The 27,612-nt window shown below is 43.2% G+C and overlaps 1 protein-coding gene across 1 annotated transcript in view; it reads left to right on the top strand.

The window, feature by feature from the left end:
- The window catches only part of MFSD2B (MFSD2 lysolipid transporter B, sphingolipid), a 599,687-nt gene that overhangs the window by 11,526 nt on the left and 560,549 nt on the right, over positions 1-27,612 (top strand). The window contains exon 2 of the mRNA XM_069605873.1: positions 26,397-26,522. Coding sequence (XP_069461974.1) covers positions 26,397-26,522 — 126 coding nt within the window. The remainder of the gene's footprint in view (positions 1-26,396; positions 26,523-27,612) is intronic.

Raw genomic sequence — 27,612 nt, 5'->3', positions numbered from 1 at the left:
CTACCAGAACCTTTATTTCCGGACCGCCACACTCATAATGAGGCCCTTAGTTTCCCTGAAGGCTTCTGTGCCGTGATTAGAATATTGTCTACAACTTCTATTGTTGGTGTATCTTATTCTCTCCAAACACTTTATAGGGTGTTTCTAGTATGCCTTCTTTCATTTACAGCAGCATCACCTGTCATACGATTCTTCATTGTCGGGTGGTTTGGGATCATTTCTTCCCACGAGTGCCTCTCTGGGGGCCATGCTGGTGGAGGAATGATGTGTGGGCCGAAAATGCTTAGGAATTGATACAGAGATCGTTCCAAACAGAGACGTTGCTAGGCGGAGCTGATGGGGCTATAGACTCAGGTTTTTGGTTGTAGTCCCGGATAGAAGATCAGGGGCTACAACCAAAATGCCAGCTAGCCCTGAGCCCCGACAGTCCTGACATTAGCTTAGCACCAGATCTTTTCCAGCCCCAACAACGCCATTGGCTCCAAATACAGTCCTTAACCATCTGCATTTCTAAACACCTTATGCGCATTAATCTTTTTGCATCACCGTTGGCACAGACGACATGCAAGTCTTTTTCTCCTTTCCTGAACTCTCCACTTACCTATCTACCAAAATCTGTCACTGTCTCTCTGTGTATTGCTGGAAATCCCTTTTGGAGGGAAAGGGCCTCTTAGTCCTTGTCCGACAACATCTCTCTGTGTGCTTTCTGTATGTTTTCTGCCACTGAGGTCGCGCCTCGACCTCTGGCAGTACAACTCTTCATTTTTCCTTATGGTGAACCACCCCCATGGGATACCCTTCTGGCACCCATACGTGGGGGTAAACTCTTGTACCCCTTGAATGTGTTTTTGGACACCTGTATGTTGCCCAAAGAGAAGTGGATGGTATAATGGCAGCTACATGCTGACTTGACAGTGGCTCTGAGTATCATCTATTTTTGGGACACCCATGCCCTGCCATAACAATCAATCTATTCCTGAACAAAGACAAGATGGGCACTGTAGCCTCTTGGTTACTGATGTCTTTACGCCTTGTTTCCCAAAGTCCTGGGAAGCCCTGACTCTGCCCCCTTCCCCCTGAATGGCTGTTTGGTGGAAGGACCGTATATGGCTCTGAGGCTGCAGCCTGCCAGATTGGCTGGAGCCTTCCCAGGTAATGTGTGTTGTGGGTACACCCCTGGGATGTGACCTGTATGAATGGATTGAGTAGGAAATATGTATTCTGTGTTGTGGGTGTCTGGTTTTGCTTGTGTGACACAATGCCTGGGCCAGCCCTGACAGAAACTGGAGGGAATGCAGTGTAGTGCTCTGGAAGGCTGGCTGCTTACTCCAATCCACATTCTGTGTTATAAAAGGGCCCGAACTAGCGGGCCAGAACTCTGGGGTCCAGAACAAAGAAGGATTAGCGGTACCAACCACCAGCACCTCTGTCTTCTCCCCGTTCAACTTAGGCCAGTTCCTTAGGCCATCCATCCACTCACGGCCTCCAGGCAGCTCCTCAGCCGAACAGCTGTATCAGGCTGACACAGATCGAGCCGCAGAATAATCTGTGTGTCATAGTGGGAGACAACAAGGAGCCCTGAGGGACTGCACATAGCAGAGGTACAGGTTGGGACTGAAAAGATGGCAGAGAGACAGATTGTGAGCGTCCTGCCAAAAAAGAAGCAAAACAGGTCAAGACCTGACCAGATAGGCCAGCGGAAGAGTGGCAGGAGACCACGTTGGGGTGGTCCACAGTGTCAAATGCTGCCAAAAGATCTAATAGAATAAGGGAATCCACCCCCCCCGTCCACTAACCGCGTCAAGTCATCAACTACTGACAAAAAGGGGATTGGCTATTGGCATCAAACTATCGTCCGATCTCTCTCCTGGATGGACATTAAAATCTTTGTGGGTTTAATACTGAGGGAGATGGAGACTTCCTAAGCAACAAACGGGCTTTAGGAATGGCCTATCCACATCGTTGAATGGCTTAGTACTGAGTTGTTTAGGTGCAGACTCTTTCCAGAAGGGTGCTGACCCTCTTTTTGGGGCTTGGATTGACCTGTCCCAGGCGTTCGACACTATTAACAGGAATCTCCTGTGGAAGAAATTGGACACCTAGGGGTCCCTCCTAATCTACTTTCCATCCTAATGGAACTTTGCCTGAATACAACAATGCGAGTTAGAGTAACTAGATCAGGGTTACTGTCGGATCCCATCAAGATCAATAGAGGAGTGTGTCAGGGCTGCTTGATTAATTCTTTTTATGGCCGATTTGTATCGATGGCTGTACGAAATGGGTTTAATAACACCACGAATTGGAAATACTAAAATTAATTGGTTGGCATATGCTGACACCGTTGTGATCCTAGATCATTCACAGATTGGCTTGCAACGTTTGCTGTCCGCACTAGAGGATTATGCTTGTAACAACAATTTAATTATTAACCCTAAAAAGTCCAAGATATTGATATTTAAACATCCAAATAAGAGAGTTAAGACCTACAATTTGGTATTAACTCATCTTCCAATATAAATTGTATCTGAGTTAACATACCTGGGAGCTACAATTAAATCCTTTCCAACAAAAAGCCTTTTTTTTCATGCCATCGATCAAAAGGGTTCTCAAATGAAAAGGATCAGATCTAGATTCTGGACATTTTCCAAACTCCCGCTGGTAAAGTTCTATATAGGTAGGGTGGTCCCAATTATTCTTTTTGGACTAGACTCAAACCCAATATATGATGGATGTAGAATGGGACTTAATAGAGGCAAAACTATGGAAGAAAACTCTGAACCTACCTAATTGTGTTCCAATAGTTTGCCTTAGATATGAATTGGGCCTCTCTTCCTTAAGCTCTTGGTTGGAGTGGAAGTGGATTTCCATGTATCGGTTAATTTTAGACCCCCCCTAAGGATTCTCTTATGAGGATGTGGCGCTCTCAATGCAGTGCGCAGATAATGGGTTTCTTGCAAAGTTGAAAATGAAATGCTGTGATATATTAGCTTTTGCTGATTGTACAACTGACTTCCTTCTCCAGAGCCCTTCTAAAGTGACGTCTGATATGATGGGATTGGATAGGGACAGGGGAGGAAATGAGGAAGGCTAAGCTATCAGCATCATTTTCAGTGATGGCCAAACAAAGGTCGGTTTTGCATTCTTATCTAAATAAATCGTCAGACCCACTGGCAAGAGCGCTCTTCTTGAGGTTTAGATTACACTCGCTCCTAACCCTCGAGATTAAGACCATAAGGGATAAAGAGGGGGGTACCAATGAGATATGCGACAAATGCAATGAGAAAGAACGCCAGTCAATTAAGCATTTGATATCTAATTGTCCTGGTACGTGGGATCTGAGAATGGCTAGACCTCAGAGATTTGTCCACGATGTTCGCTGGTTATGTTACTTGGCATTTGTATAGCGCCTTATGTATCATTGGTATGATCTCAAAGCGCTGGTAGGTTGAACGCCCTCGGGAACCGTAGTTCAAGTCAGTAGAGAGAGAGAGTGTTGTACGGTGCGTGGGTGCACCGGATATGTGTGCAGCTGGTGTAGTTGTTGGATGATAGATGCTTCCTAGCGATAGGTGTGGTGCTGAGGAAATCAGTTGGATGTGTTCAGTCTGGTGGGTAGACACCTAGACTGGGTTCTGGCTGCGTTAGGCCTGACGGACGCCTATGCGAACAGCTAGCCGGAATGTGCTCAGCTAGCTGCGTTTTATTAGGATGATGAGGTGATCATGGAGTTGCGTTCTTATGTGAACAGCTATGATTTAATATGGGAAGATGTGAAATCATGCTAGATTATGTATTATTTGACTGTTTTATGATTGATGATTAATGTTTTTATTTCTCTTTCATATTCTTTTTTTTAAAGTGAAAGTTTGTAACTTGTGTTAAAAGTCAACACTTTGGGTTTAAGTAATAAAAAAAAAACTCCTGACACTAAGCCAGATTCAGTACCTCGGCCCGGGCTGAAAACCCGATTGAAAGGGGTCAAAGAAGCAAGATAGTACAAGGAAAGAGCCTGGAAGAGGAGAAGCCAGAGACCGAGAAGTTTCCTACAAAATATCCCCACCAAAAATATCACCGTACATATGGCCGTTTGTTTTGCCATAGGCAATATTTTTGGGGGGATAATTTGTGGGTGCGGGGGTAGCAGGGGTGTCCCCCGCACAATTTAAAATAATGTGGGTGTTGCAGGGGTGTCCCCTGCAGGGTCCATGGGTCAATATTGCCACAAAAATGTGGCAATATATTTGTATCGTGATATTTTTGCGGGGCTATTAACACATGGAACCAGTAGTTTCATAAGAAATGGGAGCAGGGAAATAGGGTGAACATTAGAAAGGACCAGCGGATCCAAAGACGTTTTTTTAAGAAGGGTGATTATAAGGGCGTGTTTTAGATCATCAGGGATAACTCCTAAGAAAGTGAATCGTTGACTGCCTTAACCAACCACGGGATGATGTCACTTGAAACATCTTTCAATATAGAAAGCGGGAGAGGGTCAGAAGGTGACGTCGATTTTAGCCCTTTGATAGTGACTAAAATGTCCTGGCCGTGAAAATGGGAAAAGTAGACACAGTTGCCCACAGATGGATAGGGCAAGGTGGAATGCGAGAGAGGAGTAGTAATCGCACTATGAATGGTAGCTATCTTATCGTCAAATAACTTAAACAAGGAGTCACAAAGCTCCTGCAAGGGGGGGGGGGACTGAGCTGTGGCTTAGGCTGAGCAGTCAGCGATTGAACTGCCTCAAATAGAGCTTTAGGCTGGTTGATAGCTTGCTCAATTTTTCCACAAAACAATTGTTGTTTGGCCACTATAACAGCACTATGGTATCTTCCAGTTGCCAAACGAAAGAGAACTTTATCAGCTAATAAATAGCCAGTTCTCCACTTCCTCTCAGCCTGTCTATGCTGGAGTTTAAGATCTTTAAGTTCAGCAGTATACCACGGTTCAGAACGGCAATTCTTCATTAAGCAGCGCTTGAAAGGGGCAAGAGAATCTGACGCTGCGTTAAGTGCCTGGGATAGGATTGACAGTTTGCACAACCATTGGATATTAAGAGGCTCAGATTCCGATGAGCTACAGTGTGCCAACAGCCTTTCTGGATATACTGCCGGGGAGGAGGAAGAAAGGAACCCTCAAGCTGCATTGAAAAGGGCACCAGCATGTGGTCTGACCAAATTAGAGGGAGTGCAGAGAAAACAGAGCCAATAGCTGAAGGGGAAAAGATAAAATAGAGAGTATTGCCCATAACAAGTGTAGGATACGTGACCAGTTGAGGTAGGCCAAGCGCCAACATCTTTGCCAAGAAATGAGCGACCAATTGGTGGTTGAACTTGTTTGATGGGAGATTAAAATCTCCAACAACAATTAAGTTATGTTATGTCTGCCGTATGCCGGCTACAAACGCAGGAAACTGAAGACAGAAACTGCGATCATAGCTGGGAGGGCGTTACACCAAGAGAGCAAATAGCATAAGAGTGCCAGAAACTAAAATACGCATAAGGATACATTCAATTTTCAATTAATAAGTATTTGGAATTGAGGTAACTTTAAAATTACTATTAAAAAGAACAGCAAGGCCCCCACCAGGATCAGATGCTACGCAATCACGGCGCAGGATCTCATAGTTAGGAGGTAAACTTTGAATTGCTGACGGATCAGAATGTTCCCGAAACCACGTTTCGAAGACAAACACGAGTTTGGGATGATGATCCTCAAGAAGGCTGTTACAGTGTTGGGCGTGCACAACCAAAGAGCGGGCGTTCACTACAAAACAGTTCAAAGAACTGCGGGCCCTGCCATCCAAGGGGGCATTGTCTAAAACCAAAGAATTTGCTTTAAAATCCGGTGGAAAAATAGTAATGGCTGGAGCCAAGCTAAATAAGTCAGCAGGGGAGATGGCACATGCTCAATTAGAGGAATTAGTGATAACGGGACAAGGGCCCCATAACATGGCCTGCGCACGGACAAGCACAGACGGGCTTCACTTAGGCGTGACTTTGGCGTGCAAGGCCCTTGATCGCTGCTTCTCCGGTGGACGTCTCCCTAATGAATACACATCCTATGGCAGTAGCCAAAGCCCTCCCACTCCAGTGAGTGGAAAGGGAAAACAGACGGTAGGAGCGTCTCTGAACAAGGAAGCCAGGCACCTTCCAGTCGGCAGGTGGCTTACAAGGATATCAGCAAAAAACAAACAGAAAATAAAAAATAAGGGCCTCATTACACGGACGGCAGTAAGGGTTAACGGTCACCGTTAATGGTACCGGTGACCGTTAACCCTTACCGCCTTACTACGAGGTCCCTTTGCGGGTTGGAGACTTTAACGCCTGCTTGTTGCAGGCGTTAAAAACCAACCCGCAAAGGGACCAGGGTCCTAATTACGGTACCACAATTTGCGGCACCGTAATTAGCGCCTTCCCCATTCCCATAGAGTCCTATGGGGCAAAAATGGGAATGGGGAAGGGCAATGGAGGAAGGCGGAATTACCGCCTTCCTAACCTTGGAATAGGGCGGTAATTCCCCTTTCCTCCAAGACGGTACCGGTAAATTACCGGCATGAACCATGGTGCTAATAGCACCATGGTTTACCGCACTACGTGTAATGAGGCCCTAAATCTTCCAACAATACAGCATCCAGTCACCCGCCGTGCAACTAAGCATGCTGAGAGGAAATGAAATAAAATGAAATATAACTCAAACATAAAAAGTGCAGCAGCCAGCACGGCCATACCTTATGGTATTCAAGTGAAGGCAGGAGCAGTCTGCTTAAAGAGCAAACAGTGCCAAAGCCCCCCCACTCCAGTGAATGGAAAGGGAAAACAGACCACAAAAGCGTGTCTGAACAAGGAAGCCAGGCACCTTCCGCCGCCAGGTGGCTTAAAAGGAGGTCAGCAAAACAAACAGAAAATAAAACAAAATTTGTCAACAATGCAGTGTGGCCAGTCACCCGCCGTGCCCCTAAGCGTGCTGAAAGGAATGAAATAAAATGAAACATAACTCAAATATAAAAAGTTCAGCAGCCAGCACGGCCATACCCTATGGTATTCAAGGTCATGGCAGCCACCGAAACACAATCTCCAAGGCCTTTTTCACTTTTAAAAGTAAACAAAAGGGTTTGATCTGCAACCTCTTCCTGATAACCTTTTATTATCCTGACTGAAGATGCCTAATGTAAAGAAGAGAAGGGGGCAACAGGGGTAAACAGAAGGGCATCCTATCTTGCAGACACTGTTGCTAAAAAAATAGAATAAGTAACCAAGACCGGAAAGAACCACCATTCAGCGTGGCTGAGCTGGAGTAGTTACGTGCTCCTTCTCTGAAACACTCGCCAATTTTCTAGAAAAGCTGCCTGCATTGCAAGACCTATTGTTGCTTCTGGATGCATCCCTGAGAGGACTGCAAAGCCAGATTTCTAAACATCACATCTCATCAACAATCAATCAAACCATCCAGTGGGTACAACAAACAAAGACGAAAGTGAACAGAGCAGTATCCAGCTTCCAGCAGAGTCTGAACCTAAAATGATTTTAGTACTGATGCATATGTTGAAAAACATCCTCTCTGGCCGTTTTAGCGTGGAAAAGGTGGGGCTGGTTTTATGTCATCAGAAACTACCTACAGAGAAATCATTTCCATGGTGTCACTATATGTTGCATTGCATATAGTATTGATGATGTAATTAAGATGGCCGCCAACACAGTACATTAAATCTTCCATATCTCTGTTATTTATGGACAGCTTTTGGTTTGAAAGTTCTCATTTAAAAGATATATTGAGGTTTAAAATTAGGTCATAGCAACATATACTCTGAGGCCAATGTTGTCTCAAATGTTTTCATATTTGTGGTACAGATATGCAATTACAGCACTACTGTTACACTTTCAGTTCTTCATTCATTCAATGATTAATTTGTACGATCTGTTCTCTGCAAAACCGTTTGACTGAAGTTATGGAAGGTGTGATGCAGATAGATCAGTCATCGTCGCCCAAACGATCAAGTGGTAAAGACTTTAATTGGTATTTATTGTGTCAATGCCAACAAAAGGAAGCTTTAGTACAAAACTCAAAATCTAATGAAGACAGTGATTAGAAACACCTTGCAATCACAGGAGAAAAAAAACAACAATTTAATGTGCTCTTACCATAAGAGCACAAGAAAGGCGTGTTTGATAGAATATAGGCCAGATACAAAAAATAACTGGCAGAACAAGAAAATGCTGGTGAGAGCTCAGTGAGCAGGAAGGTGTTTCACTGTGCAATATTTGAAAGTACCGGTATGCAATTACAAAAAAATGCCTGCTTCTTTAGCGATATGCCAGAAGGTAGGAGGAATCCATTACACACTGTTTGTTCTAAGAATTCAGATCAAATGATATCTGATGCTGATCAGTTGCATGAAAATAGCCAATGGAAACTGAAGTCGAGCACATTTTATTTATTTATTTATCACATGTGACCATCCAAAAGATGCTCATGCATGTGAGTTGATATATCACAGAAAATGCTATGAGAAAAATTAGAATTTACAAAATGTCTTGTGAAGTGTAGAAACACCTCCTAAAATACCACTGAACGTGCTGGAAAATGCAAGCAACGTAGATTTAAAAGTCTGCAGTCATATCTGCTGGATATTACATTGTTTGGGAATTTGATTTTCTCCCATTACCCAGCACTTTCTCCACATATTCTGGGACGGCAATGTGTTGATATAATCTTACCAGTCCAAGAACGTGCTGTGACTGCTGTTTACTAGGAGAAATAATAATATCCTTGGTGTAAACAATTATTTTTTAGGGCATGCAATTACTGGGAACCAAATTCATTGTTTACTAGAGGCCATTTTGAAAGGTAAAGTTGTCACAATGGCAGATGCTGAGCGACACTGCATGGACATCTATTACTTAAAAGGTACTTAAAAGGTACTAAAGAGTTGAGCAGAGTTGTGCAGTCCTGCAGTGTTCTTTCTATTGGGTTTGCTGTGTCCTGGCATTCGTGGAGTTGAGCAGAGATGTGCAGTCCTGCAGTCCTTTGAAGAAGTCATTGAAGGAGTCCGAGTCGTTGGAGGATCCACTGGGGACAGTGCACCGTGGCTCCTTCGCCCGACTTCTTCAAGGTGTAGTGTGAGCCGACACACGGCATGGAGCCAGCAGTGCAGGGTGAGTCTTCGTATGAATGCCGTGTTAACAAGGGAGACTCACAAACTTGCATCTTTAAATATGGCACTCCTGAAATTAGTGAGTATAGTGGGAGTGACGTAGCAGAAGCAACACCAGAAGTGATGTCTAACAGTGGCCGATTGCCTGACCCCCAGCCGCCCTCTTTTGACATCCCAGTTGAGGTAACTGTATCAACTGTTGCCTTTATGGACTTACAAAAAGGGGATGCTGAGTCACAGGACTCTAATATAGCAACGAGGGAGCCTGAACCGATGATGGTGGTTACTCACAAAGGGGACGGTCTGCAGAAATCGAATTGGGTGGTCCCTTGACCAGAAACTCCCTTGCCCCAGATGCATTATATAATTGACAAACGCAGGGTGTATGGAAAAAAAGGCTGTGTGTCCTTTTTTGCAACAGGGGTCGAACAACTTTATGCATGGGAAAAAACTCAGCTAAGCCTTTGCACCACCATGCTCCGCCCCTAAAGTATTGGAAGGCTCTCCACAGGCGACTAAAAACTCTATCTAAAGTAAAACCTGCTTGGCAGCCGCTGGCTTTGGGTTCAGAAGAGGCATTACAAAATTACAGATTTTTCTATTGTAAGTCAACCGACAAGACTGCCCTGATCTGCCATTGGCTCTGGTGATAAGGACAGAGGAAAAGGATTCAAGGTCTGAGATCAATAATGAAGATCCATTGATTTGGAACCAGGAATGCTAATTATTAATAGAGACTCAGCAATAGAAACCTTTAGGACTACTCAGTGGACAAACCCTGAACAGGAGCCTTATGGCGTCCTTCCTAAAAATTGATCTATGGCCGTTGATGTCCGTACCAACAGGGAAATATCTAAGATGTCGACGATGCATAGGGCTTTGGATTCAAGCGCTTTGAAGGGGAACACCTGCATCCCTACAGTTTATTCTGCAGATAATACGCTTGGGTTGCCTAGTGAGGTGGCTGGGGGAAAACGAATATGCCTAACGTAACACACAGCACCGTGGTTTGCTCCCCAATGTGGTTTGCTAAGAAAAACAACAAAAGAGTAGGGATTTCCTTGGGAAACCCTGAACCTCACAGCTTGAGGATCCCGTGGGAGCAAAGCACTTGTTGTGGATGCTGACATACCAATGGGCAATGGGAAGAAGTTCTGGTTCCTTGCTCGAAGACAGCCAGGATCGATTCCAACACTCTGGCTGTTTCACCGCTAACACTAGCCCCTTCACTATGCTCCATGAGAGCTTAAAAGATCAGCTCAAAGACCACACCACACTACTCGCAATGGTCCATTTTAAGATTTCGTTTGTGGAGGGTTTTGTATTAGCTATACAAGATAGCTTGGACAAAAGCACTGCGCAAACTACAAACATTCTTTGAAGCATTTTGGACCCTATCATTCAGGACAGAAATGAAAGAAGAGCCCAGAGGACTCAAGCGTCTCTGTCAGTCCAGAAGGAGGATGTTGTCCCGTTGCAGCATTTAAGCCAGAAGGAGCCTTTAAAGGTGCAGCCAGGGCTCCTAGAGAACCATGTAAATACACCACAGGTCAGCACAGATAGTATCATCTCGCTAGATTTTAAGGAGGAGGGTGATTCGATCCTGGAGGTCCAACTTATTTGCTCTTCTATTGAGGACAACAAACCCAATGAATTGCTCCAAGAGGCCGATCGAGAGGTCCTAGGCCCTCCAACTGTGAAAGAATACACCATCTTTGCAAAAAGGAAAAAGGATCAACAACCTCAAGTGAAAAGGTCCCTTGACCAAACTAAACCGCAAAAATCACATCAAGGAAAAAAACATAAAAACTTAAAGATGGGTGCATAAGCAGCAGTCAAACGAAGCGGGCCAATTTGTGAGAAATGTAACCGTTCCGGTTAACTCTACTGAGGCGGCTCCTTGTAATGTTTTTTTTTAAAAAACTGCCCCAAAAAAACAAAATACAGTGAGGACTGTCTCTGATGTTGTGGAAACCGAGAAACCCTTGTTGTACAGCTCATTCGAAGACTTGATGAATCTCTAAATGTATTCAATATCGGACTCAGATACTCCTGAAAGACCCCCCAGGTTTATAACTTGGCCACTAAGAGACGTTTGTGCTTTGAGCGTATGCTCTCGCAAGCTAGTGAAGGCAGTTGTGGATTTGACAAAGTGGAGGAGGTCATGATGACAATAAAAGATAAGTCTCTGGCCTGAGGACGGGAATGATTGCCCTAACAATCTGGCGAAGATCGACTTGGCCCTGTTAAAGTGGAGGGCTTTCAGGATCTATTAAGGGTTAATTCACTGGCGCTGTCAGAAACTCAGAACATTAACGACTCTGAGAAAATTTTAAGAGAGTCCAGTTTTTCGTCACTGTTCCCTCACTTGATGAGCTGGGCCTTCACCAGTACTCCCAGCAACCCATACCCTGGAAGAAAAATTTGACTTTTTGAGGAAAAGGCACAAAAAGTCTCCTGGTCGAAACACTGATCATCAAATGGAGAGTGATATCTTTGGGCAAAGGGTTGAAGGGGGAATCCCAAAGGGGGAGAGGTACTTGAACAGGGGATTTGCGGGTTGTGGTCCAATTCATCGATCAATCTTGGCAGCGCAGCAGAAACGAAGATCATCCCACCCTTCTATCACTTCTGTCCTATTGACCCAAATACGTGAAGACAGCTGGCGATTTGAACCTTCTTCTCCTACATTTTTGGAGGACAAGCAAAAGGGCTCGAAATCAAGCTTCCCTAATAGAAGGGGCGCTATGGCCGTGGATGAAATTGGAAGCAAAAGGAGCCTTAGCCAATCTCAATCTAACCTGGTCCAGTGCGCCTCAAGTAGACTGTTATTGGAAAGAACGGTGCACGCTAACAATGGTTTAATTTTACATCGAGAAAACGTTCTTAGATTGCTGCATCACGTCCCTAAATTCCGTATGATAGCCACAAAGGACATACAAATTATCGAATTATTGGACAAACAATGGCTTGACAAGGTCGCAATCCACCTGTCATCCAACTTGGTAAAACAAATTTTGCCGGAAGAGGCGGCCTCTTTACTTCGATTGGGCTTCGATTTCACAGAGCTACCAGACGCATGGAACCAGACTTACATCGATCAACAGCATGTGTGGAGAAAACCTCTCAGAAGTGGGAGGTTAAAAGAGATAATGATGCAACCCCCTTCTTGTGCTCCATTACAGTGGGCTGCAATCCTGCCACTACTAGAAGAGTGATAACTAAATTGAGGACTCCCTAGTCGCATGAGCACCAAAACTGGGATTGGTTATCTAAAGCCCTGACTTTTGAAAAGCGAAGAGCATAACTACTTCAACCCGGAAAATTGCATCTTTTACTCAGGGATCCTGGAACACCAGAGGACACATCCACCTATTTGGTAACAGGGATTTGAACTTCATTTTATATGATGTGGTCTGTTTGCAAGAGACTTGGTTAAGAAATCCCTGATTTTGGAAGAGTTCACGGTCTACTTAAACCATCCCATAAAAGTCCTCCTGGTGGCCACAAGTCGTTGTTGTTGCTCAATTTATATTGGAACATGGAGGCTAAGGGTTCTCATTCTTTTCAACCCTTAGTAATGGGTTTGTTGGACAGAGCCTTCGAGATGTGGGAGAGCACAGCTGTAATTGTATGTGGTGATTTAAATACATATATGTGCTGAATGGACACTCAAGGGGGATATTCCTGCTCATGTGACTTGGAAAAGGGGTGGGTAAACGAGCATACTAGATTACGTCTTTGTCTCGGGTAATTGGCTCAAATTGAGAAAACATGTAATGCTACAGCATGATACATAACTGAGGCTTAGCAAAGTAGAATCTAAAATAATGGGTGAGATGTGGGAATTGGTAAACACTCTGCACGTACCTCGAGCTGCACTGGTCATTAATGCAGTCTCGGCTAAGTCATGGGTTGAATACTTCTCCCTCCTATTTTCAGGCTCGGCAGCATCAGTCCCTTCTTGTAGCAAATGATTATTTCCAGTAGAACCTGATGATATTGCCAAGCTTATTAAGAAAGCCAGCAATTCCAGAGCCCCGATACCGGATGGCAGCACAAACGTGATGCTCAAGGAGTACCCAGCTGAATGGGCCAGTTTCTGTTTGAGATAATATTCTGAAGACACGTGCTATTAGAAAGAAAATCAAGTTGTGTACCTGGCCTTCATAGACCTGGCCCAAGCATTTGATACAGTCGACAGGCAGAAACTGTGGGCAAAGTTAGAAGTATGGAAGTGCCCGAGTGACAGCTTGGAGGTAAAAAAGTGCCTATACACTGATACATCTTTTAAGGTACGATTAGATCTTGGAGGGTCACTCTCTGAAACTATTCCAACTGGCACGGGCCTTAAGCAAGTGTGCCCCCTCGGACCAGCCCTGTTTAACCTGTTTATTTCTGACTTGAGCAAGACTTTAAAGATTGTGCGAAGCTTCCCGCCTGAGGTGGATGGTGAACCTTTGGACAGACTGGTATACGCTAATGATTTGGTCTTAATAGACCAAACCCCTGTGGAGCTGCAAAGGCAGTTAAATGCGTTGCAGATGTATGTTAAAGAGAATGGTTTAACAATAAATGCTACCAAAACCAGCGTACTTATTTTGCAGCCTCCGACAGGAAAGGTAACTTGTAAACATCAATAGTATCTGGACAATGACATTCTGTTAAAAGTTAATTATTTTGTATAACTGGGGATGCACCTGGTTAATAGCATCAGGAATGCCTCCAGAGAACAGGTTTTGCGTTCAAGGGTGAGAAACTTGGCGACTCGGGAGAATTATATTAAAAAGATATGGAATATTCTCCTTAATCCAAGTAGTATCCTTCTATCGTTTGAAGGTGATTCCTGTTCTCACCTGTGGAGCTGAGGCTTTTTTTGCGCTCCTGGCTGGAGTGTTGGCGACTCTTGAGAGCCTATTTTGGAAAAGGGTGTTGTCGCTTCTAAAGTGTGTACCCATTCAGGTTATAAGAACAAAGCTGGGTCTTATTCCCATGTATGCAATGGTGGTATGGAAATGTTTAATGCTGTACAGGAAATGTATAACATCGAGAGCCTTCTCTATTGTTAAGGGGGCTTTATTGAGTGGCTCTGAGCCCACTCCAATGGAATGGAGGTATATCTGTAGTGCAATATTGAGAGACTTGAATGTCGCAGAGGAGACTTTAGTTGCAAATCCAGTCTTGGTGATGGGCAAATTACGGTTGAAAGACTTTATAGAGTTCCAGGAGCAAAACCAGTCTTACAAATTGTACCGCCAAACAGTCCCTGAAACTCGAATATACAACACCTTTCCTCAATATCTAGCAAGATTCCCAGACAGTAATTATTGTACCCAATACATGAGGTTCAGATTAAATCTCTACCCTACGAGAGAGATCCTTAGTGCATTAAGTAGGGATGGAAAGACTGATACAAGTAGGTTGTGTAAACTGGTCAATGTAAGGGAGACATTGAAACATCTGGTACTGTTTTGAACATCATTGACAGAGGTAAGAACAAGGTTTTTAGGTACATTCATTAATGACCAGAGTTAGAGATATTCTGAGCAATGGTGGCTGGCGCTTATGCACGGAGAAAGACTGTCCCTTATCCTAGCCCTTGTTGCTTTTCTAAAAGAGATATTTTCAGTTTTGGAAACCTGAGCTGAATGTCTAAAGCAATTGGAATTGGGTTTGGTGCATTTGGGAGCAGAATTGGTTTTTACGTCCTGGTTTTATTATGAACAAGGAATTTGTTGACTACAATGAAATCATTTAAAAGAAATGTATGATGTATGAAGTATTTATGATATTGTCAGGGTTTTAGTAGAAATTGTTTTTTCTTTTAAGGACTGTATTTTGTATGCTGTAAAGAATGGTAAAAGGTTTTAAATTGTAAACCAAATGCCAATAAATAAATAAATACATTAAAGTGTAAGGTGTGATATTGAGAAAATCCTTAAAAACACTCATGGAAATTGAATGTTATGGCATGATTGTACTATTCAGCAATCTTATCTCCAAGAGCCAATTACAGCAAATGTATTTGAAATCAGTTAGAAATGTTGTGCTGTCACATGTGGAAGCAAGTTCCAACATCAATTCACATATGAAAGTTTTATATCAGGCTGCTTATACACTACGGAAAACCATACTTGCAGAGGAGAAGAGGAAATTCACAGATTCCATCACGCAGGACAAAGTTAGAAAAGCAATACCACGAGACGTGTTACCTTTTTTCAAATGATGTATAGGTGGAAGAAAAACACATTTATTCTTGATTTGCATAGTGACAACTTCAAACAACGTTATATTGTGGGACCCAAAAGGGGGTGGGCAGTATCAAGACAAGGAGGCAAAATCATTGCATGGATCATTCACATGTCTTGGTACATTCAGTTCAGGGTTAGTGCATAAGGTAAAGGGCAAGTAATAGGCCAAGAATGGTGAAGTGCTCTAGATGAAGTGCAAGGGACAAGATCTTCCCAAGGCAAGCACAGAAATCTGACATGGCATTAACAAAGATCGGGTTTAAATCCCCCTGGTGCATGGCTTCCAGCTCTGAGAAGGAAGGCATCCTGCATCCCAAGGGGAAAGTCAGATTAGTGTGAAAGCGCATATAAAAAGATATGTCTTCAGTTTTCCTAAAAGTATGTGGGTTTCTTTGTGCTGTAAATGGGGTGTGAGGGACTTCCTCAAGTACACCCCTCCAGTGCTGACAAATCATTTCCTCAGCGACTTCTTCCGGAAGGAAGTTCAGGAAAATGTTTTGGTTGTCGAGGAAGTTCTCAAGGGGAGTTATCTTTTGAAGAGGTCATCCAGGTACTCTGGGGTCCTGTCATAAAGAGCCTTGTAGATGAGGCATACAGACTTAAATTCAATTTTCTTTTCTCCACAGGACGCAAGTGAAGAGCCTTAAGGATTGGTTTAATGTGTGATCATGTTCGATAGCATGCAGGTTGAAAACAGACATTTGAATCAGAAGGATTCTGCTTTGTCACAAACTCTTATGTATGAGTGCTTAACAGAAAGGCATGCCTCATATGGTGCCTTAATTCCAGTAAAGTTAAGAGAAATACTTCACCTTGAGTACTTCAATACTTCAACTTGGCCTAATGATACATTTCAAGCCTCAAAGCAAATTCTTTGTGCATGTTTTGAATTCCTCGATCGACTAAAGATTTCAGGCTTGAGACAGCTTCAGTTAAAGAAGTTTGAAGATGCATCGAAGATAGTGGAGGAGTATGTATACCACTGGACCTTGCGAAAGGAACATTTATCTACCGTGCTGCAGATAATTTGGACTTTATCGTGCACACAACTGTTGGAAAGGGAACCCTTCATACACCTGTGAGGACCTGTTTTCGGGAATGTCATTGTAAAGATGAATCACCGTCCATATCATTGTGCAATACAAGCATGCTGCATCGTTCATTACAGAAACTACACTGCAACATGACAGACTTCATCTCCTTCAATGACCCAAAGCTGCCATAGCCATACACTACCGTTTTTAAGGAATATAATTTTAACCGAAGAGATAAGGATTTTAAATTCTTCAGAGAAGTAGACTTGGCAAGGTTTCAATGCATAACTGGAAGAATAACACGTTCTAATACTTTGAATGTTGAGAGCACAGAGGAGGGTGGTGCAATGGTTATGGATTTCAAAGTTGAATCTAGGAATATAAGTGCTTATCCTGAGTGTGTTCTAGCTTGGACCATTTTCAATACAACATGGTCAGCAAGTATCTTTCAAATCTGTTCTGCCAGTCATATCAGCAACCCCAAGAGATCATTCAGCTGAGTTGACTTTCTTGGCATATCCGTCAACTTTTTAAAAAACTTTTATTTATTTTTTGGCAGCATAAACAGAGTACAGGGGAGTGCAGTTAGAAAGTGACATACAGGGGTTCACAAGCTTAACATCACTATACAGGACATAATTACATAGGTATTCGGTGGAAACACAGGGTCATTTTCTGTTCTGCATCACAGCTATACATAGTTATATCAGGCAATCAAGCATTGCAGGTGAGGTTGGATAGGTATGACTTAAGTTCAGCCCATATATCCCTGGGGTGGGATGTGGGGGGCAACAAGGTGCTATATAGTTCCTCAGAGTTCTGGGCCCAGGTTAGTGTCGCCAAACACGCTTTGGGGGTATAGTACAGTTTGTTCGGTAGTTTGTGTTGCATACATCAAAATGTGAACTTTATATTTTATATTATATTTTGGTATGAGCACACATTTGCTTCCATTGTACATTGGATAGTTCTATCCTCACATCTTCGGACCAGTTACTCCTCATCTTGGAGGACCGGGTTGGTTGTTTATTCAGTAGAATTTTATATAGTGTCGATAGTAGCCGCCGACTACCACTGGAGTTTGCAATGTATACTAATGCTTCACTCTCGTGGGGTTCTGCCAGGAAATCCAGCCATTGTGCCCTCACTGCCGCACTAATTCTACAATATTGCATAAGTTCCACCTCCGTACCTGTATGCTCCCATCACCAAGTTAACAGAGAAATAACTGCACCGTCCGGGAACAAATCAGCCATTACCTTATAACCCAAGCATTTCCATTGTGTTTCCACTGCAGTATCCCAGGTCGGAGCTAGCCCAGGGAATCTCCACAGTGGGAGTCTTTTGTAGTATGGGTATGCAGTGCCATATGTCGGCCAGATAGGGCGCCCAGCTAGTACTGTAGATGCCACTCGGTCAAACGGGCAGTCATCCTTGTATTTGTAGTCCATAATCAGTGTTTTTAGATCAGCTCTGCCCGCTGCCAGGTGTTCGAGTTTGACATGTGGGGATTGTAGGGTCTCGCCATACCAGTGGGTGGGGAAATAGGCCTGTGATGCCACCTAGTATAGTTCAAAATGTGGGGCTCCAAATCCCCCCGTCATAGAGGGTGGGGGGTCATATCGGTCCACTTTTTCCAGACCACTCCTGAATGCCATAGGAACTGTGTGCAGTGCCCATGAAGTCTAGTGAAGAAGGGTTTTCCAGGCCACACCGGGACATTAGCAACTATATATAGTAGTTTAGATACTAGTATCATTTTAATCATGGACAATTTTCCTGCCATCGTGAGTGGAAGTGATCTCCATCTGTTCAGTCTGCTAGTCACGTAATCCTCGGCCTCTAGATAGTTGTTTTTCAATAGAGTGGACCTTGCAGCTGATACCACCCCCCCAGATATTTAATCCCATTTGGGGACCAGTAGAGGGGATATTTACCCTTTCTTTTTTTTCTCGCCCAGATGGATTATGTCTCAGAAGATAGGGTCTAGGTTTACTTGAGGGTCTCTGACATACAACAGTCCGTCGTCTGATAGAGCGAGACTATCTCCGGCAATCCCCTGAGGCTAATCCCCGATGTCCATGGCGGGCACAGATCATGTCCGCCATTGGTTTGATTACAAGGGCAAACTGGATCAGGGAGAGTGGGCAGCCCTGGGGTGTTCCCGTCTCCAGTACCAAGGGGCGGATACACATGAGTTAACCAGCACTCGGGATGATGGGCGTGTATAAAGTAGTTTTATATAACTAAGCACCTCAGAGCCTATACCCATCTTCCCAAGCACCACCCACAGAGATTCCCATGAGACCATGTCGAAGCCTTTTTGGGCTCCGATAGCTACCGCGACAGCTGTTGCTTCAGGGTCAATTCTGGCAATTATATCAAATAGGCGCCTGATATTGATGGATGTGGACCTACCAGGGACAAAGCCTGCCTGATCGACGTGGATCAGATGAGGCATCAGTGGAAGCAGCCTGTTTGCTAGTACCTTTGCAAATATTTTGGTGTCCACATTCATGAGTGAAAGGGGCCTAGAGGATCCGCACTCGTTGCCCGGTTTGTCCGGCTTCAGCAGGATGGTCATGGTGGCCTCCCATGAGGATGTGGGCAAGATTGATTTACTCAACGCTTCCCCCCATACTTCCAGAAACCGCGGGGTCAGTGGGGCTGCATGTTCTTGGTAGAATTCTGATGTGAGCCCGTCACGGCACGGAGCCTTACACTTGGGCAGATTAGTGACCACTGTCAGAATTTCTTCCAATGATATGAGGCCTTCAGAGTTTCCCTGGTTTGGGAATTAAGACGTGACAATGGGATCCCCTCAAGGAGGGAATGTATAGCCTGGGGGTCTTGAAGAGGGTCGGAGGCGTATAAGGATCCACAGAAGTCCCGGAACAACCCAAGTATCTCATAGTCCGCCCAGTGAGGGTCCCCGCTTCCATCCAGGATACAGTCCACTTGGGTGCATCCAGTCTCCGCTGTAGCCATCCAAGCCAGCGTCCTCCCCTGTCTTTCCCCCTCCCCATATTTCCTAGCTGCTTGTGGTCGGGAGAAGCACCTGATCTCCCTTGTGGCGTGCCTTTCAAAGCTCTCTAATTCAGAGCGAATTTGGGCAAGGACCTGTGGGTCCAGATGGTGGGTGGCATATCCATCAAATTTAACAAAACATATTTGTGGAACAGTTTCAAAATGTGTTATGACATTAGATTTGGCTGTCTACCTTCCTGTGCAGCACCTAACAATGACTCAACAGTGTATTAATGATTGGTTTATCGTATGATCCAGGGAACTGCATAGATATGTGCAATTACTTTGCGCTATTCGTTATTTTATTATTGGATCCAGTATCCCTGAAAGGAGTGATGTCTGGCACAGTGTGCACTCTGTACAACAAATCATCAGGGGGAAACATTCGACATGCCGAAGAAGCACACAAGAACTCACGTGTTTCCCTGTATGCCTGCTGCCTGGAAGTGGTCTTCAAGAAACATCCATGTGCAGAAATTATTTATAAGGTAGAAGAATGACAACAAACGTGTCAAGACCTGCTAGAAACCATGGAGAAATGTAAGATGTCTGACAAAAGGAAGGAGTTGGACAGTGTTCAAGGACCGTCTTTCCCAATATTTAAAATGGTGCAAGGTTATATAGCAATGGTGAAAACTTTGTTGCAGCTAATTAGATGTGGTGACTGGAATGCATGCATTTAATCAGTGGAAGCAACCACTGGGTATTTCTTTGCATTAAAGGTCAATAATTACTCTGGGATGATGGCCTAGTATCTTACAGAAATGGGTGTTTTGAAAGAGTCGGACCCTGCAATTAGGGCAGAGTTTGGAAAAAGAAACTGGGGTGTAAGTTGAGCTAGCATTCCATTCTGTGCTCTTGAAGCCTGGTGACATAAACATCAGAACAGAGGTTTCAATGCTACTGGGGGTTTATTAGGCATAACACAGCACACTAGGGCACTTGCACCAGTAGTAGTCAATATATCTAAAAAGACATAGAGCATAGCGGGATACTAGAGCAAGCCGCGTCACACACACAGATCATTACGAATCGAACGAAGCAGTAAACAGGTAGAAAATTGCAATAAGCCAATGCTGATTGCACGTAGATGGATTTTCATATGAAGGACCTGAACTTGCCAACATTGCAACCAAGGACGCTTTTAGTGAGAGCATTACAAAACATGTTTTTAAGCTCCCTGCACTTGGTATTAGATTGTATGATGTATTCAAAACACAGAGACACATTTCTGAAACTGTCATTATGGATTTATGGAATCCTTTCAAGAAGACAAAACTACATTTCTGTTTACGTGCCAAGAAGAACATGAAAACAAAGGTGTCTGGCACTGCTGAAGTGTTAGAAGCAGACTCATCAATATTTGCCTGACTGCTTTTTGTAAGCAGATTATAGCATCACATAGATTTATAGGAGACATTAAGGGGCTATTAATTCTCTGATGTACCACTTTTACTGTTTAATGGAGATGGAATTATTCACTTTTATTTGCAAATAAATCAAACTGATCGAAATTCACAACATTTATCTCATCACCAGTACCACCCCAATGAACCCAAAGCAGCAGCACAAACAGCAAACAAACAACTCCTACATCAGCAATGTGGTGATCTTAACCAAAGCGGTGGCCAACCTTGTCAGTAATGCCCCCCCCACTAAATTAAGGTCCTGAGCGAGGGGATGGGGACAATTGGGTGGCAAGTTGCAGCGTGGGGAAAGCTGGAGCCAAAAGAGGCATGGAGATGGGACTTGGGGTTACACAGCCAAAGAGAGTACTAGAGAATGTGGGCTTTTATCAGTGAATACAGCCTGCATTCTCTCACACCTGATTGGCTGTAAGAAACCTCTATTATCTGTGGCAATTGTATGTGGAATGACAGGAGTACAAGCTTTGGATAAGTCAAAAGGCATTAGGAAATGCAACAATCTGGATGCAGCATTCACCACAAAGGTTCCATGCCATGGCAAAACGGAACTCCTATAACGAACGCATCGCCAAATCTAATTCTAGCATGAAGGAACTTTTTTCCATACTGAAAGAACTGGAGTCGCCAATTGCCACACCTGATATATGCACTAAGGATAAGACCTGGTGTGCAGACATCCAACATGCGTTAGCGAATAAAATAAATACACTCCAAAATAAAATACAGCTAAAAAAGACACTCTGAACTTACATTACCTGTCCAATATCATGTCGCCTAGTGATACACCCATTGTCCAGACTAACAAATTCCACATTACTAAAACATCTACCTTAGAAGTGGCGGAAATTATCTTATCTCTTAAACCTTATAACTGCAAAGGTGATATCTGCCCAGCACTGATAATAAAAGATGCTGCCAGAGACCTATCACCATTCATTTCCAAATTGATCAATGCTTCTTTCTCCTCAGACACTATTCCTGCAAATTTAAAATAATCCTGGGTGCTCCCACTCCTCAAGAAGCAGACATTAGATCCTCTCATCCCCACTAATTACTGTCCCATTACTATGGTACCATTTTTACTCAAAATACTGGACAAGTCGCATACACCCAGATTCAAAGATACCTTGAACTGCATAAGCTCTTAGGAGCAAGACAATCTGGCTTCCGTCCACTAGATGGGATGGAAACTGCCTTAATTGATTTAAAAACTCAAATTGATGAGCTGAGAGATAAAGGGAAGACAGCACTTCTCCTTTTACTTGATCTCTCAGCTGCATTTGATCTCGTGGACCATAAGGTCCTTTGCAGACACTTGGACTCAGCAGCTCATTTCTCCACTGAGGCTATCAGATGGATAGAATCATTCCTGAGCGAGAGAACCATGAAACTGTTCTCCCCCTCGGCAGCGGCGGACCCTACACCTATCCTGTGCAGTGTTCCTCAGGGTTCCTGTGTCTCCCCGACCTTATACAACATTTTACCAAACCTTTATTCGATGATTTGGACCTTCTGGGTATCACCTACACTAATTATGCAGATGATACACAGATTCTCCTCCCGCTTTCTGGGGATCATAGTAAGGACCTGGAGTTGTTGAATAGGGTATATCTTATCATCCAGGCATGGATGGCAACCCATGGTCTATGCCTGAATGATGATAGGACAGAGTTGATAATCTTGGCTACGCACTCTAACCTTAACAAACTATGCCAGGAATATTCTTCATTCAGTATCGACAGAAACATCATTAAGGTATCTAAGGAAGTAAAAACCCTTGGTTTTTACCTTGACACCACTATGTCCTTTGATAAAAAAGTGAAATCTCTGGCCTCTACCACTGCCTACACTTGTAAGCTGATAAGAGCTGGTAAGCCTTTCCTTTCAAATGACAGTTGCATGATTTTGGCTAGAGATTTAATACTCTCCAGACTCGATTACTGCAATGCCCTTTACAGTGGTGCTAATAAAGCCACCATCCAGAGGCTACAAACTTACAAAATAATGCCTTAAGAGCTGCGTTAGGCATAAGTAAAAGAGTACACATCTCCTCCATTAGACGCCAATACAAATGGCTCTCCACTGACAATAAAATACAGCTACAAAATGATCTCCTTGACCCATAAAGCCTTAAACGATGCTGCCCCTGGATAATCTAAACAGAAGAACATCCATCAGACCGACAAGAGCCGGCAACGATAACTGCCTTGTACTAGATTCAGACTTACTAAGATTGGAGGCAACAGCTTTCCTGTGAAGGCTGTCAAAGTCTGGAACACCTTGCCCCATAAGTTGCGAGTAGACCAACCTTACCTACACCGTAGAAAGAACTACATTAACTACATCAACTCTACTGACCCCTAGTCACTCTCTTGCCCCTCCCTCATCAACGTTGCCTTAGCCCACCAGTCCAATCTACTTCAATTGTATATAACTTACATACTTAGAAACTTATGTGAACAATGTTACATTGCCTTGTAATGTTATTTGTAATTTATTCTGTGTTTCTGTGTACTATTTTGTAACCTTGTAAGCTTTGCACCTTCGTACTGCTGTCCCCCTGTTACCTCTGGGTTTGGTGCGCATTAGAAATAAATAAACAAACAAACAAACAATGTGATAATATCCCCGCAAAAATGTCGCCATACAAGAATGGGGCCGTTTTCTTGCTCCGATATTACCACATGGAACCTGCGGGGGACACCCCTACAACCTACACCTTTTTTTTTTAAATGGAGTGGGGGACACCCCCGCATCCCCTGCTCCCATTTACCCCATATATTATCCCCCTAAATAATGTTGTCTATGCCGTTTCCCAGCGACTATATGCATGGTGACATTATTTATGGGGATAATGTTACCTGATACCACAACAAAATAAAAAAGAAGTACTGGGGGCATACTCCAGTACACTTAGTGTTTGACACACACAAAGACAACTCAATTAACAGTATGCCAAGGCATAAAAGGCTCCCGGGAATTGCACCAGCCCACTATAAAATCATGGACAGCACAAACATAGCTAATGTAACCATGAAGAAGCTACTGTCACACATTACCACCAAAAGTTAATAAACTACGTACCTGCCTCACGTACATACGTACCTATGTTGTATCATGCAGAAATGACGAATACAGATGTTGTAGTGTTGTGGTGTACAGAATGGCTGCTTCTTGTTGTTCTTTGGGCTGTCTTAGTAATACACAAGAAGAGGCGGTCACAAATATGATCCTTCATGCCATCAATGCAACAAAAAGGGAAGTTACAAAACTGTATATATGTGCACAGGATGCCATTGTCTTCATTCTTACTTTATGAAGGAATCAAAAAAAAACTGAGATTTACTCTGCACCTGTTTCAAAACACATTATTTTAATTGCAAAAATATTGACGCCTTGTCTGAATATGATTGCACAGCTTTGTCAGTAAATGGTAAAATGCAATACTGGAAAGCATTCACTGCAGGAAATTAAGACACCCATAGCCACTTTATTCACAAGCAACACTAGAGAAAATGTATACTGGATAAACTGTCAGTATTCATTTGCCAAGTCTTTCAGTCCAGAACCAGCATAATTTGTAAGGTTCTGCTGCACTATGTTTTCTAAAAAACAGACGCTCTGGGAAAAGCTGCCACCTCCAAGAAGTACATTGGTGCCTGCAATGAAGAGAGCCAAATACTATGTCAGGATCTCAAACCAAGATGACAAATCACGACCAACAATTTCACCTCCCAGTGTAGATGTATAGAACAGGGAGTATGGGGAAATAGCTCCTCTGTGAAATGCCATGTGCTCCAGACTCCATCTTGCAGTTGACAAGATATGCATGTGTGAAGAAACTATGCAGTCCACTGTACACATGTTTAGCAGACAACATATCCTGTACAGACGTGTGAGTGTAAAGGAAACAATTAACTATGTCATAATGATCCACACACAAACTTAGCAGACTCAGGCCCTCATTAGGACCCAGGCGTTAAGGGGTTTACGGCGCCGTAAACGGCGCCGACCCTTAACGCCTGATTCCAAGGTCCCTTTGCGGGATCGTGATTTTCACGCCTGCTTTTTGCAGGCGTTAAAACCCATTCCGCAAAGGGACCTTGGTGCTAATTACGCCACCGTAATTTACGGTGGCGTAATTAGCGCCTTTCCCCATTCCCATTATGCCCTATGGGGCAAAAATGAGAATGGGGAAGGGTAAAATGGGAAATGGGGATTTACCGCCCCACTCACCTTGGAATGGGGCGGTAAATCCGCCAACCACCATGGCGTAAACACAGTTTACGCCATGGTGGTAAGGGTACGACCCAGGCGGTAACTTACAGCCTGGGTCGTAATGAGGGCCTCAGACAGTGAATACGATTTCAGCAAATATGATGTTGATCACAATTAGTGACCTGTCAATGGACATTATACATTGATTTTATGTCAAGGTTCGTTATTTCAATAGTTCAGTCCCAGAACATAATCAGATTTTTCAGGTTAAAATAAAGAGGAAATTGCTCAGATTTCATATTGATAGATTTTATTTCATGCGGAACTTCCAATTAAAGTACAAATGAAGTTTTAAATGTGAATATGAAGACGTTTGAGACACAATTGACTTCAGAGTAATTTTTTTAAGACCACCTTTTTGGGTCTGATAATTTCTTTCAAATGAGACCTCGGCAATTCAAATCCACCCATAAATAAAGCACATATTTAAGATTTTATTAATTTGATTGTTGTCTATCTGAATAGCATTCTTAATTTGGTCTTATTAGCAACTATTTTTGCAGAGTTAACCTTGCTCTGGGACAACGGCGCACTGTATGTTGATAATGAGAATTTAACAATCTGTCTTGGTGGTAGGCAATAGTACACACCATGCAGCACCGGGATACCTTCAAATTATTCATCTATTCAGTGCTAGTCTCTTTCTGATGAAACAAGACCAGAACCACTTTGTCCTACCTAAACTGCCATAAACATACCACTGCAACCGGGAAGAGGGATACAGTGGTGAAAATGGACCACCAGAACAAATATTGTTGGCCGGTTTGTGGGAAGTAAACCACTTAACTGCTCAAAACATGGCTCTTCATGTCCTGAGTAAGTTTGACCGATTGTGATTGATGTGATTGATGTGGGTGGCCATGTCCTTGTTGTAGGCAGCATAACTGCAGAAACAGCACTAGCATGTTTTTAAATGCTGACTAAGGATTTCAAAAAAGCATTAAAAGTTTTTCATATTCCAGCCAAGCACCCCATGATACACTTAAACCTGTGTAACTGAGTTACCCACAGAAAAGATTTGATTTACACATGATTTATCAATTTATTTTCAGATAACCTGTTCTAACTTAAAAGTACAGTACAGTTGTTTTTGCCTGAAATCTGAGTTTTTTAATGTGTCACCACTCTTTCTTTATCTTAAGTGTATTGCATGATGACAAACCATTTAATAATACATTTGCTATCACACTGGATGTAACCATTTTATTATTTTTTTGTTTTTTTTCAGAATAAAAAAGGGGAAAAACTATCAATTTACAGCAAAGTCTGTTTTGCTGTCGGAGGAGTCCCAAACCAAGTGGCAAGCAGTGCCTCTGCTTTTTTCTTGCAGATCTACTTATTAGATATAGCGCAGGTCGGTACCTAAATATGTATTGATTTATTGGGTATTTGTGACAATTTGAAATACATGGACATTGATTAACAGGCTCTTTAGCTTGACTATAACTAAATACTATGCATTTAGGCTTTTAACTGACATGTCATGGGGAGTATCTTGAACTGTGTTGCCTTGTTCTTACATAATCATGTTCTTACATAATCAAAGCCTAATAGCTCTCAAAAGGACCCTTAGTTGATATCATCAAGATAAAAGCCAATATGCATTCCTTCGGCACATTTCATATCTTTATATATTTTGTTTCAACCTGCCCTAATGTACTGTTTTTGCTGTCAACTGAGTCTCACTACATCTCATGGCTGGAAATAATTGAATTGTGCATGTTTTCATTTGCATACGTTTTCATTAAAAAACAGAATGTTTCTATGATATGCTAAGATTGCAAACTCTATGAAACCCCTGAATCATAAAACTCCCTGCACCCCAAAATACTTTTATACCCTACCCATTACCGGCACCCAACCCTCTTCCTTCGTGCACATTTGTGTGCATCCAGCTATATTGTTTTTTTCCCCTCTGTTTGCCTTGGCTCTTGCAAGAAAAGAGTTCACTTTTCAAGGAGCCATTTTGCACTCCCCTCCCCACAATCCCTTTAAGAAACCAAGCATCCAATAGGCCCAGGAAGTCACCTGAGCCCTCCACCAGTCCTATTTCTACAATTAGCCTAGGGCAGCCTTGACCGGGCAGCCGGCGAAATGCAGTGGATAAGGACAACTCTCTGTCTGCCTGTTCGCCTGATGCCCAGCAATGCACTGCAGTCCCCCTCCCCCAACAACCCAGGGGATCAGTGAAAAGAAGGTAAGGGATGAAGTAGTATACTGAATTTATTTCTTGCCACTTTCTGTCTTCACCACTGAGATTTTTCTCGTTAGACATTCGTCACTGTGAATGTTGCCACTGTGTGCCTCTGCCATTTTGATCTTAGATGCTATGAGCTTTTAACTTTAAATTTAGCTGCTGCACATTCCATAACTTAACTTAGATTTTTGCCACTATTACATTGCTGCAGTGAATGTTTAACTTTTCATTTTGCCCCTGTGGTACT

The sequence above is a fragment of the Ambystoma mexicanum genome, chromosome 4p (assembly GCF_040938575.1).
Source record: "Ambystoma mexicanum isolate Mex_15411 chromosome 4p, UKY_AmexF1_1, whole genome shotgun sequence".
NCBI lineage: Eukaryota > Metazoa > Chordata > Amphibia > Caudata > Ambystomatidae > Ambystoma > Ambystoma mexicanum.
This window is presented reverse-complemented; position numbering and strand designations above follow the sequence as displayed.